The following is a 19,445-nucleotide window of genomic DNA, read 5'->3' as shown; positions in this document are numbered from 1 at the left end:
ACTGGTCACTGATAAAGTGAGTTTGAAAATTTTGTGAAAAATTAGAAAATGGCTGCTGAACTTTGAAGCCCTCTGGTGTCTTCCAAAAGTAAAAACTCATCAATTTTATGATGCAAACATAAAATAGACATATTGTATATGTGATCCAAAAAAAATGTATTTTGAATATCCATTTTCCTTATAAGCAGAGAGCTTCAAAGTTAGAAAAATGCTAAATTTTCATTTTTTTTTCATAAAATTTTGGGATTCTTCACCATGAAAGGATGCAAGTTGCCACAAAATTTTACCACTATGTTAAAGTAGAATATGTCACGAAAAAACATTCTCGGAATCAGAATGATAACTAAAAGCATTCCAGAGTTATTAATGTTCAAAGTGACAGTGGTCAGATGTTCAAAAAATGGCCGGGTCCTAAGGTGTAAAATGACTGGGTCCTTAAGGGGTTAAAAATGTTTTTACTTTTTTAAAGGAAATACATATTCTTATAATTTTGACCCTATAATTTTTTATTTATCTTACACGAGAGCTCTGTGATCTATAGATCTTATCGATACAATTTTGATGGGATATTTTGATTATGTTTTATTAATTTTCTTAAATATAAAGTGACCAAAATCATCAATTTTAACATTTGGTATGCTTATACTCCAATCACCTTGCTTAATCATAAGCTGTATATTTTAATAGTTTGACGCATGTCTTTACCAAATATATTTATGTTTTATTTTGCTTACATTTTTATTTATTTATTCTTTTTTTAAATAGGAAAAGGTGGTGATTAGAACTTAATTAGATGAGGGGACTTTTTTATGTTTTCTAAGGTTTAAAGGGGTACTCCGGTGGAAAACTTTATTTTTTTTTAATCAACTGGTGCCAGAAAGTTGAACAGATTTGTAAATGACTTCTATTAAAAAATCTTAATCCTTCCAGTATTTATTAGCTGCTAAATACTACAGAGGAAATTATTTTCTTTTTGGAACATGAGCATAGTGCTCTCTGCTGACATCTCTGTCCATTTTAGGAATGGTCCAGAGCAGCATATGTTTTCTATGGGGATTTTCTCCTACTCTGGACAGTTCTTAAAATGGACAGAGGTGTCGGCATAGAGCACTGTGGTCCTGATGTCAGCAGAGAGCTCTGTGTTCCAAAAAAAATAAAATAATTTCCTCTGTAGTATTCAGCAGCTAATACCATATATACTTGAGTATAAGCCGACTTTTTCAGCACGATTTTTTCTGCTGAAAACGCCCCACGCGGCTTAGACTCGAGTGAACTCTTTGCCTGTCAATCCCTTCATCAATGGTCTTCAACCTGCGGACCTCCAGATGTTGCAAAACTACAACTCCCAGCATGCATACTGGCATACTGGGTTTTGTAGTTTTGAAACCTCTGGAGGTCCACAGGTTGAAAACCACTGCGGCCTTCGTCATCATCCAGCCCCCCCCCCCCCTTTTGTTTTGTACTCACCTCCCCTCGGCAGGAAGGAAGGGTGAGCAGGTCCGGGCCATTACGAGGGGCGGGCGAGTCGTCACGAAGGTGGCCGGGCATGACGTCACGCCCGGCGGCTGCGAACATGGAAGCCCACACACAGCGTTCAAAGTAATGAACTTCCAGACACTGTGAGCGGAGCTCCGAACTGCAGGGCAGCGCACAACCCCTTTAAGTCATTATATGGGACTATTACATGCAATCTTTCTATTTGCTTTCCCTGTTTAATGCTTTACTAAAGCATAGCCTTAAAGGGGTACTCCGGTGCTTACACATCTTATCCCCTATCCAAAGGATAGGGGATAAGATGCCTGATCGCGGGAGTCCCACAGCTGTGGACGCCTGCTATCATGCACCCCGTTTGTAATCAGTCCCCGGAGCGTGTTCGCTCCGAGTATGATTACGGTCGACCGCAGGGCCGGCGGCGTGTGATGTCACGCCCCTGCCCCCGTGTGATGTCACACTCCGCCTCTCAATGCAAGCCTACGGGAGGGGGCGGGATAGCTATCCCGTAGGCTTGCATTGAGGGGTGTGACATCACACGGGACAGGGGCGTGACGTCACACGCCGCCGGCCCTGCGGTCGACCTTAATCAGACCCGGAGCGAACATGTTTGCTCCGGGGACTGATTACTAACGGGGTGCCTCGTGCATGATCGCGGGCGTCCCGCGATCAGGCATCTTATCCCCTATCCTTTGGATAGGGGATAAGATGTGTAAGCACCTGAGTACCGCTTTAATCAGGGATATCGACTCTCTGCTTGCACATGCTGCCTGAGAAGGACTGTACAAGAAGTACAACCATTGGTGCAACAGAGGTAAGGAGGAAACCTCTGGTTGCCATTTTAACTCATCAAACCTCATTGAGCAGTGTGAGCAGCCTGTACTCTCCGAGTATGAAGCAAGCTTAGTTTTTGAGCTCACTTCATATTCCCTGATGAAATCTACATCATATATATATATATATATATATATATATATATATATATATATATAGTGCTTGTCGTCAAAGTGTTAAAATAGTGTTAAAATCGCCTCCTGTTATATAGAGTTTCTGTTTTATGAATTTTATAAAAGTCAAATCCCAGTCTTCTTATTCTTACAGTGCTGCCACATCCTGAAGAATGGCAAATAATGTCAAACGCAAACTTGACAAGAAGTGGTACTTAGGGTAAAAGAACATCTTTCATACCGGTACTGTAGATGCTACCCTGTATCTCACTTCTCATCTGCAGGCAGACATGCCGGTTTGTTGTCACTGCTTTTTGTCTAGAGTCCTTATGTTTTCCACAAAAAAACTCTTCTGTTGGTTACATTGCTGAGACGCTGAGCAGTGAGTGCTATTTTAAGCTGACATGATAGGACGTGGCACATCAGATGCATCATAAGGTCTACAGCTGCCTGTCGGTTCAATGCTTATTGCAGAATTTTTGCAGAATCTAGGGCTCTCTGCTTAATGGCTTCTCTAATACTTGATGACCTTACTTGAGAGCGAAGCACGTTAAAAGGAAAAAGAAGGAGAAAACACAGTTTTTTATTTATTTATTTTTTGCATTATGGTCAGGTTGAAATATTTTGACTGTAGAAAAGTGATGTGACACATTTTATCTTCAGTGGTGACAAGTGAGCGGGCACAGATAAGGTTGTTTGTCATATATTAGAGAACCTCTACAGTAAATCTTATGATAATGCTCATATCTAACTATTTCAGTACTACTCCCTTACAGGTAGCCATATGACCTTTAACAATGTTAGCCTTTCTGTACAATATGTATGAATGATAGATATATTGATAGTTGCCAGAAGGCTGCTACATGAGAGGGATTTTATCTCGCAGGTTTTTCCAATGGGAGACTTACTTTAAAAGTCATCCTCTTTACTCCTGCAACATTATCTACTGCTGAGCCTTAATATCTAGGATAACATTCCATATACTTCAGAAAATGGCTCGCTTTTTAACTAAAATGTCTATTGACCTTATTTAAATACCCAAAAGTGCTGACAGATTTCTTTGAAAATCCAGGTTTTAATGTTTAATAACTGACAAATGAAATATAGGAATAAACATTTAGATATCAAGGACATTATAAAGCACAGTGATACATTATTGTATATAAAAATCTCATTATTTTTAATTTTATAAAGACAAAGTTTAGAAAATTTCAACATACAAAGGACATTTATTAAAGGGGTATTCCAGTAAAAAACTTTTTATATATATATATATATATATATATATATATATATATATATACATCAATTGGCTCCAGAAAGTTAAACAGATATGTAAATTACTTCTATTAAAAAATCTTAATCCTTTCAATAATTATCAGCTGCTGAAGTTGAGTTGTTGTTTTCTGTCTGGCACCAGTGCTCTCTGCTGACATCTCTGCTTGTCTCGGGAACTGCACAGAGTAGAAGAGGTTTGCTATGGGGATTTGCTTCTAAACTAGACGGTTCCCGGGACAAGTGTCATCAGAGAGCACTTAGACAGAAAAGAACAACTCAACTTCAGCAGCTCATAAGTACAGAAAGGATTAAGATTTTTTAATAGAAGTAATTTACAAATCTGTTTAATTTTCTGGAGCCAGTTGATATATATATATATACATATATATATATATATATATATATATATATATATATATATATAAAAAAAGTTTTTCCCTGGATAACCCCTTTAAGCTGCACTAAGTTGCATAGTTCCTCTAAAATCACATATTTTTGCAAATAAATGGCAATGTTTGCCCAAAACTCGCCATTTGCGCACAAAGATGTGTGACAGAGGATTTACACTGCTCACGCCAAGGTGGGCGCAAGGGAGGTTATAAGGGGGCTCAGCCTTGCATGCAGAAGGGGTGTCGGGACTACTATATTTGTGCATCGGGTGCAACGGCAGCCAACATGCTGCTGGATTCACTAAGTGATGTGCCCCTGTTAGTGAATCCAGAGGACTGAAAATGGGCAAAGCTTTATTTATGTGCACTGCACCATAACGCCACACGTGATAACTGTCCCCCATTATTTCTATATAATTTAGATATTGATGTGCACTCACATAAGGATCGGTCTCCATTTTTTTCACAGTTTATTCTGATTCTTTTTTCTCTGTTGCTCATATAATTCCAACATGTTCTGAATAGCAGAGATTTTTATCTCTAACCTGAGTCCCTGCAACCAATCGAGCTTAAAATCTAATTTCACAGATCCCATTCATGCACAGTGGGGCCATATTCATAAGAAGCTAAATAAGGCTGTGTTCACACTAGCATTGTGGTTTCGGGTCATATGGAATCTGATCCTGACAGAGCCTATTGACTTGTAGTGGGGTCCATTGGGTTTTATCAATGCTTCTGTCATTTGGACAATAAATAAAGTGTCACAAAGCCTACCTGATTGTAGTAGAAGGTGATCCACCAGATTGCTATAGGACTTGATGTTGGCTAGACTGAGAAGCAAAAACTAAAGCTCTCCATGATCTTTTCCCTCTAAGGGTATGTTCACATGGTGGAATATCCGTGCGGAATTCCGCTGGAATATTCCACATGGACATTCTGCTGCAACAGAGTCCCTTTGATTTCATTTGTATTCTGCTACACTGTGCGCACGGTGACATTTTCACGGCAGATGTTTCTGCCATAAAACTTCCGATTCCGGCATCCACAGACTTGTCTATTCTTTCTGCAACTGTCACTCGGAAATGCATTGCGGTCTATGAGACATTTCTAAGCGGTCATAGCGCCCACTGGAATGTTCAAATTTGTGGAATGTTTGACTGTGTTTTCCCGAAATCTCAGGTCATTACCCTCTGGGTAGTAAAAGCTTGCTTATATTGATTCATTGATCTTTATCCAGTACCATAATGGAGAAGGGAGATCTTTGCAGTGAAGCCCCCTGTCTCCTGAGTAGGCCACTGTTCCCTTCCACAAATTCCTCCATTAGAATGATTTTTGTGTCCAAAGATATAAATTCCAAAAAAGTGATGTAGTGAAATAAAATCGGTAAAGGTAGTAAACACACACATTATTTCAGGTGATTGCATTGTATTTTGTATTTATATTTGTGACATTTTACCTTTTTACAAATGTTTTTTTACTGATTTTTCTTTTTCATTCTGATTGTCAGTTCCGCATTTATTTATTTTTATCAGAAAATGTGTGTTGTATCCACTGCAGAAGAATAAAAGCTGAACGATAATACGAGTTATGAATTGAACTACAATACTTCAAAGCACATTGAAAAAAAACTAAAAATAAAAGAACAAATTACAGACATTATTATAACTGCACCTCCGTATTTTACTGTGTCAATTCCGACTGCGCTTTCTTGATTTCTTGATGGAAAATATATTTTAAGCCTCTGACAATTTGACTCTTCGGCCGTGTGATTTAATCAATGTTCCTCCGTAATGATTTGTGAATCTCTTCTAAGTTCCATAGCAGCATTTATCTGCAATACTGCCACATTATATTGAATATTCTTATGTAATGGAAACCACAATGGAAAGATTTAGGTGCTGAGGAACATTCTTCAAATTTTTCATCTTGACATTTTCGTCTGCTGTATTTGATGCCCTTTTAGAGGGATCTGCATGTAATTTGGGACTCTCAGATCATGGAGACATTTGCGGCCACTAGGTTAGGAGAACATTTTGGGAGCGATAAAATTGTAGACATGGCAAACAATGCACTGTGTGAATGAAGACAAAAATGTAATTTTCTTTATAGGATCATAGGCAACTAGAGCTCACACTATCATAGCAAGATATAGGCAATTGACCCTATATTCTGTCCTACACAGTTTCATGATTTTTATCTGCCTCTCATAGTAAACTTTAGTTCTCATGATATACACACAAGAAAATAAACACAGAACAAGACATAATTTAAAAAATTAAAAATTACAGTTGAGCTAATTTTTAAAAATTTTGGCTTGGCAGAAAAAGTTTGGTTTGCAGAGAAAACATGTTCTCTGTGAACAGGCAATGAAATAGGCCTCAATACATGTGTATAACACTGTTTAAGAGCTTTAAAGGAGATCTGCAGCCCTAAACAATTATCCCCTATCCTGCAGATAAATGTCTGATGGTGGGGGGGGTGAACGCTGGGACCCCATGATCTCCTGTACGGGGCTCTGGTGTGGTTCTCCCATGCAGGAGGCGTGTCAGCCGCAGCATGACGCCATGGCCGGCACACCCCCTCCATGTAACTTTATGGGAGAAGAGGAGATGCAGCATTTGTGCATCCCACTTTTCCTATAGAGCTTTACAGAGGTGGTGTGTCATCAACCTCAGTGAGGTCGACAACACAAGCATTGGACACTTGCGATCGGACACTTATCCCCTATCCTGCGGATAGGGGATAAGTGTCTTAGACTGCAATACTCCTTTAAAGTTATCAATAACACTGCTTGTCACCTAGGAATGTATTCATGTGGCTTTGAGGTGGTTTTAAGGCTAAGTTAATGTAAAAGTTGCAGAGACATACGGTAACCCATGGTCACAAACAGCTTATTTAATAACACACCAGCAGATTTTGTATGATTTTTAACAGTAAAATAAAGGTACACCAAGTATTCCTTTTAGTTGGTAGATGTCTGCTAGTGTTAAAATGAGGTATCGGAAGACGCAATGGCTATTATCAAACATTTCAACAGCTCTTCCTTTTTGAGAGTAGCAAGAAATAGCGTTTGTAAATATTGAAAAGTTGAAAAAAAAATTACAAAATTCTCCCTTTTTGGAACATGCAACAGTATTGGTGATGTGTCTTAAAATAGAGAAGAACCTCTAGACAGTGAACAAACAGCTTATGTAAAGCTTATGTACCTATCTGTTTATGGTATCCTGCCATGTGGGGATTATTTTCTATCTTAGCAGGTGCAAAAAAGGAAGGTAAGGCAATGCCAGGGTCAGAGTATAGGCATTATGACACTGTGTAAGCTCATAATGAGGCTGCACCCCTAGTCCACCAATTCTTGCTTTCTGCTGGCTACTTAAACTCCCATCAATCCACCACTGTCTGCTGTCTGCTGACTACAAGTATTACTAGTCCACCACTGTCTGCTTTGCACTAGCTACTACAACTGCTTCCATTCCACCACTCTGGTTGCTGCTACTTCCAGCCGAGCCTACCATAAGCAACCCACGATCCCAAAAAAATGAATATTTTTTTTTCAGCTTTTCAAGCAAAAACTATTTCTTCTTAAGTTTTTTTTTGGACACCAATCCTGTTCAATTCCCAAAAGGAAGAATTTTTAGAAGGCTTAGGAAGAGCAACTGTATCTTCTTTGTCTATTTTTTCTACTAGCTGGCCACAAAAGCTGTTGCAACACCCAAAAAGAGATAATTATTATTTATTTTTTTTACTTTGTAATGTCCGGGCATGCTGGGTGTTGTAGTTTTGCAACATCTGGAGGTCGTAGACCACTGTCCTATACTTTACATTACACGGATCCCTCAACATGCAATGGTTTCAACAAACGATCGTCCGTTTGGAACGGATTACCATCGTATGTTGAGGCACCACTGTATAGTTCCCCCACATTAGGTTGGCAGTATAGTTCCCCCACAGACATATAGCCTTCAGCCATATACAGTGTATGACTGGAGGCTGTATGTCTGCGTACTGCCCCACTTCAGTGCTCCATCCATTGCTCCTCGTGTCAGGGGTCACTATCTGCTGCTATGGCCTATAGGTCCCGGGATGGGACCTAGTTGGTCCCGGGATGGGAGGAGCGGTGGTCAGAGTACTGAAGATGACATGCCACTTGGAACTTATATGCGCGCGTCCTTGCTTTTCCGCTCCTATGGGTGCATGCACCGGTTGTCAGTGGCGTCCCTGCGTGCGCTACCTACCGGCGGCCCCTGCATTTTTAAAGTTAACGCAGAGCCGCAGAAAGGTAACCGGGACATCCTTGTGTCCCGAAAAGATCTTTTGGGACACAGGAATGTACTGAATGTGAGGGGGAGGGGGGCAATTGCCCTGTTTCTCCACCCCCTGGATCTGACACTGAGCAACCTGCAGGAGGCCACCTGGGGGATGGGGGCCCAAGGCAAATGCCCGAGTTGCCCCACCTTAATGCCGGCCCTGATTACAGTCTTTGGTAAATGAGCCTTAAGTAAAAGAGGTAGATAACATCCTGAGGTAAATGAGGTAGATTACAGCGTAAGGTAACTGTGTTAGTTTACAACCTGAGCTAAATTAGCTCATTGAAGTCTGAAGTAAAGTACATAGATTACAGCATGAGGTAAATGAGAAATATTACAATCTAGATTCTGAGCTGCATTCCCCTTTTCATGTTCTAGTTATTTTGGTAGGTAGGGAAGTTTCTGAACAAATTGTATAAAGCCTACAGGAAGGGAACAGAAAACTACAGGCTGCTGAAAAATTAGGTGCCACCATCCCCCAGTAAGATATATTATAAAGTTTCATACGGTCACATACTGAGAAATGCTAAAACTATTAGAGCAATAATTTTGCTATGGGGACAATAAACATTTGTAGTTGTCTAAATTGTCATGTAAAATTTCCATGAAATATATTGTAATATTTTGCATGAAATATTTTGTATAGCTATAGTGTTAGTTCAGGACAACTAAATTATAGTTTGCCTCTAGTATTCTGATATGTTTAGTTTTTCAGAATGTGCCACAAGTGATAACTATAAAATTACATTTACTATTGGGAACTGAAAGATCTGAAGTAATTGGAATTTATAAAAATTCTTGTATTTTTTGATCATTTTCCTGACAAACACACGAATCTGTGTTCTCTGAGGTATTACAAAATGTCAATGTTAACTAAAGGGGTTTTCTTATTTCAAAGATTTATAGTATATATCAGTTCTTTCCATAACTTAATTTATAAAGACTTTAGTGAAGACAGCTATGCCACTGTGACTGACTTTCCTTGTAGAATTGGGGGCCCAGAGGCCGAGGTGTAGCTAGTGGCCCTTGCTCCCATGGCAAGGTGCTGTATCAGCGCCTCCCTGAAAAACCATAGGTAGGTAGCTATGTAAATAAGTAGCCAGGTGTGTAGGTGGGTAAGTCGATAAGTGGGTAGGTAGCTATGTAGGTAGGTAGGTAACAAAAAAGCTCGATAATGAGCTATCTAAGTAGGTAGCTAGCTATGTAAAGAGGTAAGTAGCTAGGTATATAAGTATGTATCTATGTAGATAGGTAGCCAGGTAGCTCAGTAAGTAGATATGTAGATCGGTAGCTAGGTATGTCAGTAAGTAGGTAGGTAAAAAGTAGGTGGGTAGTTATGTAGGTAGGTAGGCTGGTAGCTAGGTAGGCAGCTATGTAGGTAGGTAGCCAGGTAGCTAGGTACAAATATATTGTTAATTAAGGAAAAATACATTCTTAATTTGTTTCCATAGTGTGAAAACAATGTGGGTAGACATATATAATTGATGATAAATTATAAACCAGTAAGAGTTTATCAAAAAGTGGAAAAATAGAGCTACTTTGTTTCAAAAGCAGCACCATACCTGACCTCAGGTTGTATGTGGTGTTAAAACTCGGCTACATTCAAATTAAAGGAAGTGAGTTGCAGTACCTCACAGAAACTGCGTGGTGTTGTTTCTATAAAAAAATAAAAATAAAAAACAGCTATGTTATTCTTAATCAGTGTAAACCCTGTAAATATGATTGTGTAAAGGGAACTAACTGATGATTCTGATTCATTCTTTAATTTTTTCAGTTGTGCTTCTTGACACGACAACAGCTATTGGAGAATTAGGATGGAAGACTTATCCATTAAATGGGGTAAGAACAAATAATTGTTTATATAATTTTTTTAACTTTAAAATTTGTTTATGTATATATTGTACCTAATACATAATGAAGCCATTTTTTTTCTTGATTTATGGTCCTTCATATTAACAGTATATGTTGTGACATGGGTGGCTCTTGATCTCATTCTGGGAGACGGATTTGCTGGAAGTCCCCATAGACTTGCATAAGGCTACTGGCACATTTCAGATCAGATCACTTCTCCAGATCATGTTAGTCTCGTAACAAGTCTCGAGCTCTGTAGTTGCGTACGTCCGATGATGATCCGGGTGGCAGGATTTCTGTTCATATTTGTATCAACTACAGGTCCCCCTGACCTATAAATCTCTTATTGACAATTAGACTAGGGAAAAAAACATTCAACTTTAGAGCTGTTTGACAGAGTCTATCATCTTTATATCCTATTGAGGACTAGATTTTGAATGCAACATTGAATTTATAATTTGAAGAGATTGAATCCATTTTACCCATTGAGGGTCTGAATCTTATGTTTCCCTTTTTTACCACTGTCTATTCCACATTTTCATAAGAATGCAGTTGCACATTGAGGCTAACTTTGTTGCAGAGTGGTTTTTGTCCTTTAGGCACCATTATGTGTATACAAATGTTAGCTTTATGTTTACAAGCATTTTTTATATATTTCTTTTATTTGCATTCACAAAATAAGCTAAGGAAATTGTTACTTGGTTAAAAGATTGTTATAGTAATTTGGACAACAAATTTTTGTAGTTTTGTAACTTTTTAAATTTTATTTTCTGTTTTATTTTGTATTTTTGTCTTATTAGAATATACCCTCCCAATATAGGGTAGAGAGAGTTTTTTTAGGGGCAAAGGAAGCAAAGGAGACACAGAGAAACTGGTAAGAGACTGGTAGCTGTAAAGCTTTAGATTGTTTATTAGGTTTAGACTCCATCATGCCCTTCATGCTGCTGCTACTTCTTTGGGTACACTATAAACACATAGGAGCAGGATCCCCTCTTCTCTGTGTGAAGTGTATTAGATACATTATATAGATTAGGCCCCTGCTTCTGAGGGTGTGCTTTAGAGATATACCCCCCCCCCCCCCCCCCCCCCGATGCTTTAATTTTCATCTATGAAAATCAGCTCCGCTTTGTCCTGTGCCTGTAAGACAAGCAACACAAATACATGAAGGGGTAGGAGGGAGCTCCACCAGCTCTTGGAGACATGCAAATTAGAGATGAAGCCTGCAGAGCAGAGCTGAAAAATATTATATACAAGTTATCCAGAAATAATGCTGTTCCTTATGTACACACACAGGACAGCTTATCCCGAAAAGTCACCTGAAATGACAGGAATACTTTATTTTCGGTTTTAAATTTACAAAAAAAAACTCTTGTGTTGTCTTTAGTCAACATGCTTTTCAAACTTCATTCATTTCTTCCCCATTCTCCCATTTCACCTGTTTTTACGCTTGACGGAACTAACCAGATTGGGAAAAATGCTGCATTTTTAGTGTGCTCTGCTAAGTAACGTTAGCATCTGGCCATTCAGACTAATGCCTTACAAACATATGGCATATTTGCATCCATGTGCAGCACACATTTATAATTTTGCTATGTAATTAGGCTGCACCAGTAGCGCAAATCCCAACGATTGGACTTAAAAATAAATGTTGCTTTGACTCGGCGCACGAACGTGGGACGGACAGACCAGAATTAATGGATCTTGTTAATAAATAGTTAAAGGCATTATAACAAGGAGTTATTTATGAAATGGGAAGCTTCAGTGATCAAAGACTCCAGTGCAATTTAACATAACTTTCAACTCTCCCTAGATGACTGGACATCTTAATGAAATTATGTAGCAGCCAAGCAGTGTCACTGGCAGTCTAGTTCAAGCTCAAGTGAAAAGCCAATAAAATCATATTAAAACCAAACTAATTTTAAATACTTCCCAGAGATCCCAAATAGTTTCTTCCCTTGGCAAGGTCATACATGACATCACATAAAGCTACAATTAGCAGAGAAGATTTTGTTTTTGCACCAGGCTGATTATTTGCAGTAATCTTTAATCAATGGCACTCAAGGTATCCTATATTATTAAAAACCACAATCAGTATACCCCCCAGAGTGCAATTGATTTGAGTACCATGCCGAAATTGCCCATTGCATGTCACATATTCACTGGAAGCAGGCGAAGAAGTTGAGAATCGCACAAGACTTCTTAATTAAAGGACAAGCGTTAAAGGACATCTTGACCCAAAATGTTACATTTACATATGTTAAAGCAAAACAGACACTATTCATAGCAGCATAAGAAGTGGAAAAAATCATTTACATATGAGTTAAGTTATAATAAAAAAATAAAAATAAACTTCCAGATTAGAAAATGTAATATAAAGTGTAATACAGATTAAAGGGGTACTCTGGTGCTCCAGTATTCTGAACATTTTGTTCCGAACGATTGAAGCCAGAGGCCATGATCGTGATGTCATGTCCACGCCCCTCATGCTGCTACACCGCGCCTCCTCCATTCTTGTCTATGGGAGGGAACTTGTCTACCGACATGCCCCTCCCATAGACATGAATGGAGGAGGCATGGTGTGATGCGACGATCACTGCCACAGGAACCCAGCATTTGTTTAGAATGCTGTGTGCTGCGAGAGATAGCGGGAGGGGTGCCCAAGCAGCGGGACCCCCGCTATCAGACATCTTATCCCCTATGCTTTGGATAGGGTATAAGATGTCTAGCAGGGGAGTACCCCTTTAAGGGTTTTAGGATACCATTAAAGAAAACCTGGCAGGTTGAATCTCAGGTCTATCTGTTGGCTTTATGTTATTTTGTGGGAAAAATTCCAGGATTACTTTATTCATGTAAATCTCTGCTAATAATGGGATACATAGTAAAGTGGGTGGTCCTACTTAGTGATTGACAGTTCTCTCTACATGCCCACTCATACACAGATAGCTGTCAATCAACAAAAATTTGTTTAGATTTATAACTCTTTGCACTATTTCCACAAAGTGAGGCTATTGAAAATATTAGTTAGATAGTCTAGTAGGTATTTTTATGTATTTTGTATACATGTTGCATTTAAAGGGGTACTCCTGTATTGACCAGTGTGAGCCAGCTGCCAAAGCAAATAAAATCATGGGGTGCATCAATAGGGGCATAGATGCCCATGACAAGGAAATAATTCTACCGCTGTAAAAATCACTTGTCAGACCACACATAGAATACTGTGTACAGTATTGGGCACCAGTGTACAAGAAAGATATAGTGGAGCTGGAGAGGGTTCAAAGACGGCAACCAGGGTAATACTGGGAATGGGAGGACTACAGTACCCAGAAAGATGATCAGAATTAGGGTTATTTAGTTTAGAAAAAAGTAGACTTAAGGGAGACCTAATAACTATGTATAAATATATCAGGGGACAGTACAGAGATCTCTCCCATGATCTATTTGTACACAGGACTGTATCTATAACAAGGGGGCATCCTCTATGTATAGAGGAAAGAAGGTTTCTACACCAGCACAGACGGGGGTTCTTTACTGTAAGAACAGTGAGACTGTGGAATTCGCTGCCAGAGGAGGTGGTCATGGGAAACTCTGTAAAAGAGTTCAAAAGGGGATTGGATGCAATTTTGGAGAATAACAACATCACCGGTTATGTATACTAGATTTATAAGGATAGAACGTTGATCCAGGGATTTATTCTGATGCCATATTTGGAGTCGGGAAGGAATTTTTACCTCTAGTATGAGGGTTTTTTTCTTCCCTCTGGATCAACTCAGTAGGGACTCATTAGGGTTATAGGTTGAACTTTATGGACTCTGGTCTTTTTTCAACCTTATGAACTATGTTACTAAAGACAAAAGCCTTAGGACAACTGGGATTGAATGATCTTAAGGATATTAATGTATTCAATGTTGCGCATGATATATATTGAAGAACACTGAAACGATTGGACTCTATGGTTTGTATAAAGGTTTTTACCTTATGTTTGCTTGCATACATTTTTTTCAAATTAACAATTACTGATATTTGAAATGCATAGTGTGAATTGGTTGTTACAGAACAGAGATCAGCACCGCTCAGCGGAACTGAAGGGTTAACCTCTGAGCTGCTCAGGTGCAATGATCATGCTGTGTTCAATGAATGGAGGAAAGAGACCAGTGGAAGCAGCACAGGCTGAGAAACGGATGTTGCCTCGTCTCTTCTCCCCCTCCCGACATCTGTGTATGCTTCCTTCTTGGATAAAAGTTTGAAACTGCATCTACATCGAGTGCCGTGAGTTCATTTCTACATTTACCTACATTGAGACTTAGAGCCTCTCCTTGTTGCATCACAGAGCACCGTATGGATTGATGTATATACAGAAGTGGTCAGTGCATAGTTGGATTTGTGTTCACACGAGAGGTGGTGTGCATTGGGAATAGGTGCAGTGCCGACTGTGTTTCTACTTCTCTATAACACTTTTTTAGGAGCTGTTCACAGGATGTTCTGCAGCTGAAAACTTCATTGGTTAATTGTATTCTGCATTAGAAGTTGGCAGCAACTGTTCAAATCCCTTTACAGCACCACTGCAGGAAATATTAAGCAATACATGGTGTCTACATTCACTGCACCAAAGTAATTCTAATTCTAAAACTTAACTTTATATTATTTGATTTAAAGAACTGACAGACTGTATACAGAGTGCATAATTGTCAAAGTAATTAATCCAGTAACCCTTTAAGGACTCAGCCCATTTTCACAAAACAGTCTTCGTTTTTGCACTTTTTTTTTTTCCTCCTCATCTTCTAAAAATTATAATGCCTTCAATTTTACACCTACAGACCCATATAAGGGCTTGTTTTTTCATCACCAATTGTACTTTGTAATGACATCACTTATTTTATAGCATAATCTGTGGCGAGACAAAAAAAATTATTTGTGGCATGAATTGAAAAAGAAAACAGCATTTTGCAACTTTTTGGGGCTTCTGTTTCTACGCAATGCACTTTTTGGTAAAAATGACACATTATTTTTATTCTGTAGGTCCATACGATTACAAGGATACCCAACTTATGAAGGTTTTATTTATTTTACTACTTTAAAAAACTCTAACTACATGCACCAAAATTAGTATGTTTAAAATTGTCATCTTCTGCCCATAAAACTTCTTTTTTTTCCGTCTAACGGGCTATATGTGGGCTCATTTTTTGTGCCGTGGTCTGTAGTTTTTATCGGTACCATTTTAATTTTGATGGGACTTTTTGATCGCTTTTTATTAATATTTTTATGGTATATGAAGTGACCAAAAATTCACACTGTGCGGTTTAGATAACCTTATATTTAATAGTTCGGACATTTACGCACGCAGCGGTACCACATATGATTATTATTTTTTATTACATTATTTTATTTAAAAAATAGGAAAAGGGGGGTGATTCAAACTTTTATTGAGGGGGCTTATTCACTTTTATTTTCTTATTTTTTTACATCTTGTCATTCAGGCATGGAGCAGTAGATCGCTGATAAGACAAGGAGGAGGCAGGTGAGGACCCTCCCATCACCCATTAAGCTGATCGGGACATCGTGATTCTATCGCAATAGTCCCAATCAGCTCCGCTGAGCTGCTGGGATAGTTTTTCTTTCACTTTAGACGCCGCAATGAACTTTGATCATGGCGTCTAAAGGGTTAGTGCTGGGCATCGGCCTGATTGGCAGTGCCCGGAATTAGCCGTGAGTTCTGGCTGCCTGTAAAAACCAGGACTCACAGGGTTTAACCCGTTCTCCGCTCATGAGAATGGTTCAAACCCCGTTAACGGGACTCAGGACGAACAGGTACGCCCTGAGTCCTCAGGAACGGGGGCGTACCTGTATGCCCTGCGTCCTTAAGTGGTTAAGGACAATGGATGAAAATGTACATCCTGGTGCGGTGGTGCTTAAAGGGTACTCCAAACGCTGTGAACGCGCGGTGGGGGTTGGCCACGCCCCCCCAATGCAAGTCTATGGGAGGGGCGTGATGGCAGCCATACCCCCTCCCATAGGCTTGCATTGAGGGGGCGTGGCCTGACATCACGAGGGGACTCGGCCGACCCCGGCAGCACCCACATAGTGTTCAGAAGTAAATGTTCCTAATGCAGCCTGAACACTGTCCAATGGAGTACCCCTTTAAATGCACAAGGACGTAGTTTCATGTCCTGTACATGAAGCGAACACAAAAGCTGAGCTCGCTTCATGCATGGCATCATGCATGTTATCAGCAGCCAGGGATCTGCCAGTAATGGCGAACATCAGAGATCGCGCTGATGCCCGCCATTAACCCTTCAGATGCTGTGATCAATGCTGATTACTGTGATGGTTCATACAGACATGTAAAAAGGTTTAGATTGGTCAGGGTCTCAGTGCTAAGACCCTCTTCCCTGCTAAGACACTTCACTTCCTTGCTAGGGGCTTAATCTGAATAACTGTAAGAGACTGGCTTCATTATAGGGTAAGTCTATGAAGCCTGTCTCCTGAAATCGGTCATACAATTTCTGACTTTTTACTATGACAAGTAAGAAGCTAGCAGAAAGTTCTGGTATATTAAAAAGAAGGTTGCAGCAGCACTCTTGGTCAAAAAATGGAGACTCTTATTGCATTTTTTGATCAAATGTATCCCCCATCCCCCACACGGAGGTGGCCTCACTTCCGATGGGACCCTAAACATGCTAATTCCATGCTAGCCTCTGACTAGGTAACATGCAGGATCCACTATCAATTTAAAAATCTTATGTGAACATTGAAGGGTGCATGGCAAAAGAGGGTGACACTCCTCCTAAACAAAAAGAAAAAAAAGCCAGCATAACTACCTAATACGCGGGTTCTGGTACACATTAACCACTTAAGGACCAAGGATGTACCGATATGTCCTGAGTCCGCTCCTGTTCTATAACGCGGGGCCACAGCTTGTTAGTGGCCGGGACCCGTGGCTAATAGCACTCGGCACTGATCGTGGTGCCGCGTGCTATTAACCCTTTAGATGCGGTGTTCAAAGTTGAACGCCGCGTCTAAAGTGAAACTAAAATGCTGCCGGTTAGCTCAGGGGGCTGTTAGGGATCCTCGTGGGGAAATCGCGGCATCCCGAACAGCTGTGATACAGCAGGAGGGTCCCTTACCTTGCCTCCTAGTGTCTGATCGCCAAATGACTGCTCAGTGCCTGAGATCCAGGCATGAGCAGTCAAGCGGCAGAATCATTGATCTATGGTTTCCTATGAGAAACCATTGAACAATGTAAAAGACCAGTGTGTGCAGTGTTATAGCCCCCTATGGGAACTATAACGCTGCAAAAAAAAAATTAAAAACAAAGTAGAATTGGTGGCGCAACAAATAAGCCATCATATGGATTTTTGGGTGCAAAACTGAAAGAGTTATGATTTTTTAAAGGTAAGGAGGAAAAAACAAAAGTGCAAAAATGGAAAAAACCTTGGTCTTTTAAGGGGTTAAAAAGGGAGCACTAGCAGCGTTTTGTGGCTGCATAAACCAAAACATTTCATAATTTGATGCCTATTAGGTCTCATTAATGCCAGATTTAAATATTTTTATTATACATCTCACAAAGATTACCATACATGTTCTGTCCTTTTTTGTCAAACCCAGATTTGTTTATTTTTTTGCCTCTTGTATCTATCATAACATCATCACATTCGCACTCTCTACCCTCTTGGTCTAATGTATCCATTTCTCCATAATCTATTTAATCTCATCAGAATCTTCTGTTTGTCTATTATCTTTCATGTTTGCTTCTGTGTCTGCCTCTTATCTCCTATCTCTCACTTACTGAAAGTTCCTTCCACTATAAAATATCTTCAACTAACAGAACCTTCTCAAATAAATAGCCTTTGTATTCCTGGTATATCCTCCTGGTACATTATTTATTACTCGTGTTGTGAACTGTGAATTTAAATGTCTTTATTATCAATTGCAGTGTCCATAAAAACATTCGCCCTGTGAAAGTGCATCTCGACTCCATAAATTATGTTACATTAACAACTCTGTATAGGATTCTAGGTGTTTCAGCAATTAAGTACAGTTTTTCCTTGTCTGTCTTTGGTGCAGGACATACTAACAAATAGGTTGTCGGCAGCACTCAAGAAAAACCCACTAGGGGATTCAGATGAACAGTCACAAGTCTGAGACCCTCATAGGATATTAGATTCACTTCAACAAAGAAGTGAAAGCATCCAAGTCAGGCGGGATAGTATCAAAAATGCAAAAAGCCTTTATTCCTCCATAAGAAATTTGACATTTCAATGCTTGATAAAGACATGTAAAAGATCAAAATGTTGCATTTTTTATGGAGAAAAAAAGCTTTTTTTGTATTTTTGATGAAACCTTTTTGTACAGTGCACTGCATGTCACCCTATGTTGTCTTTTGGTGCCCTTTACAATAAAATTAGCAGAACATTTTTGCCTCCCATTGGTAAGTATTAGTATATGCTTGACAATGTCTGTCTCTTTCAGCATCAGACAGCATCAGTGACTTTTATGAGTCTTGTTGTGTTTGGTCACTTCTAATTTTTGTAAGGAATGGTTTACCACTAAAATTCTATGTTATTTTATATCTCACAACTGACTAACTCTAACAGTGGGAGAACATATAAAGTTGACGGCGTCTGCATTGTATAAGTGAGATACACCTTAATGTGTTGCCAGTGGCATAGTCTTGCATTTTGTGCTGGAAAAGTGTTCAAGCGCACATAGGGTTAAAGGGCATTCCAATCCTAAAAACTGTTTCTAGTAGCCACAGGATAGGAGATACGCGTCTGATTACAAAGAGTCCAACCATTGGGACCCTCACGATCCCAGCGATCAGACACTGTGGATAGGGAGTACGTTTTTAAGTTGTGGCATACACCTTTAACACCTTGGGGAAAGAGGGTTTTCCCGTTTTTGCACTTTCGTTTTTAACTCCTTACATTTTAAAAATCATAACCCTTTCAATTTTGCACCTAAAAATCCATATGATGCGCCACCAATTCTGCTTTGTAATGACACAGTCATTTTACCCAAAAATCTACAGTGAAACGAAAAAAAAAATATTTGTTCGACAAAATTGAAGAAAAAATGCTATTTTGTGTTCCGTTTCTACGCAGTACATTTTATGGTAAAAATTAGACTCTCTTTATTCTGTAGGTCCATACGATTAAAATGATACCCTACTTATATAGGTTTGATTT

General features: G+C 39.3%; 1 protein-coding gene across 2 annotated transcripts in view; it reads left to right on the top strand.

Annotated features, from left to right (window-relative positions):
• The window catches only part of EPHA6 (EPH receptor A6), a 1,030,110-nt gene that overhangs the window by 93,794 nt on the left and 916,871 nt on the right, over positions 1 to 19,445 (top strand). For both annotated transcript variants that reach the window (XM_056559324.1, XM_056559326.1), the window contains exon 2: positions 10,187 to 10,251. In XM_056559324.1, the coding sequence (XP_056415299.1) occupies positions 10,187 to 10,251 (65 nt within the window). The remainder of the gene's footprint in view (positions 1 to 10,186; positions 10,252 to 19,445) is intronic.

Source organism: Hyla sarda, chromosome 2 (assembly GCF_029499605.1).
Source record: "Hyla sarda isolate aHylSar1 chromosome 2, aHylSar1.hap1, whole genome shotgun sequence".
Lineage (NCBI taxonomy): Eukaryota > Metazoa > Chordata > Amphibia > Anura > Hylidae > Hyla > Hyla sarda.
Note: the sequence above shows the minus strand (reverse complement) of the source record. Positions and strands in the feature narration are given on the sequence as shown.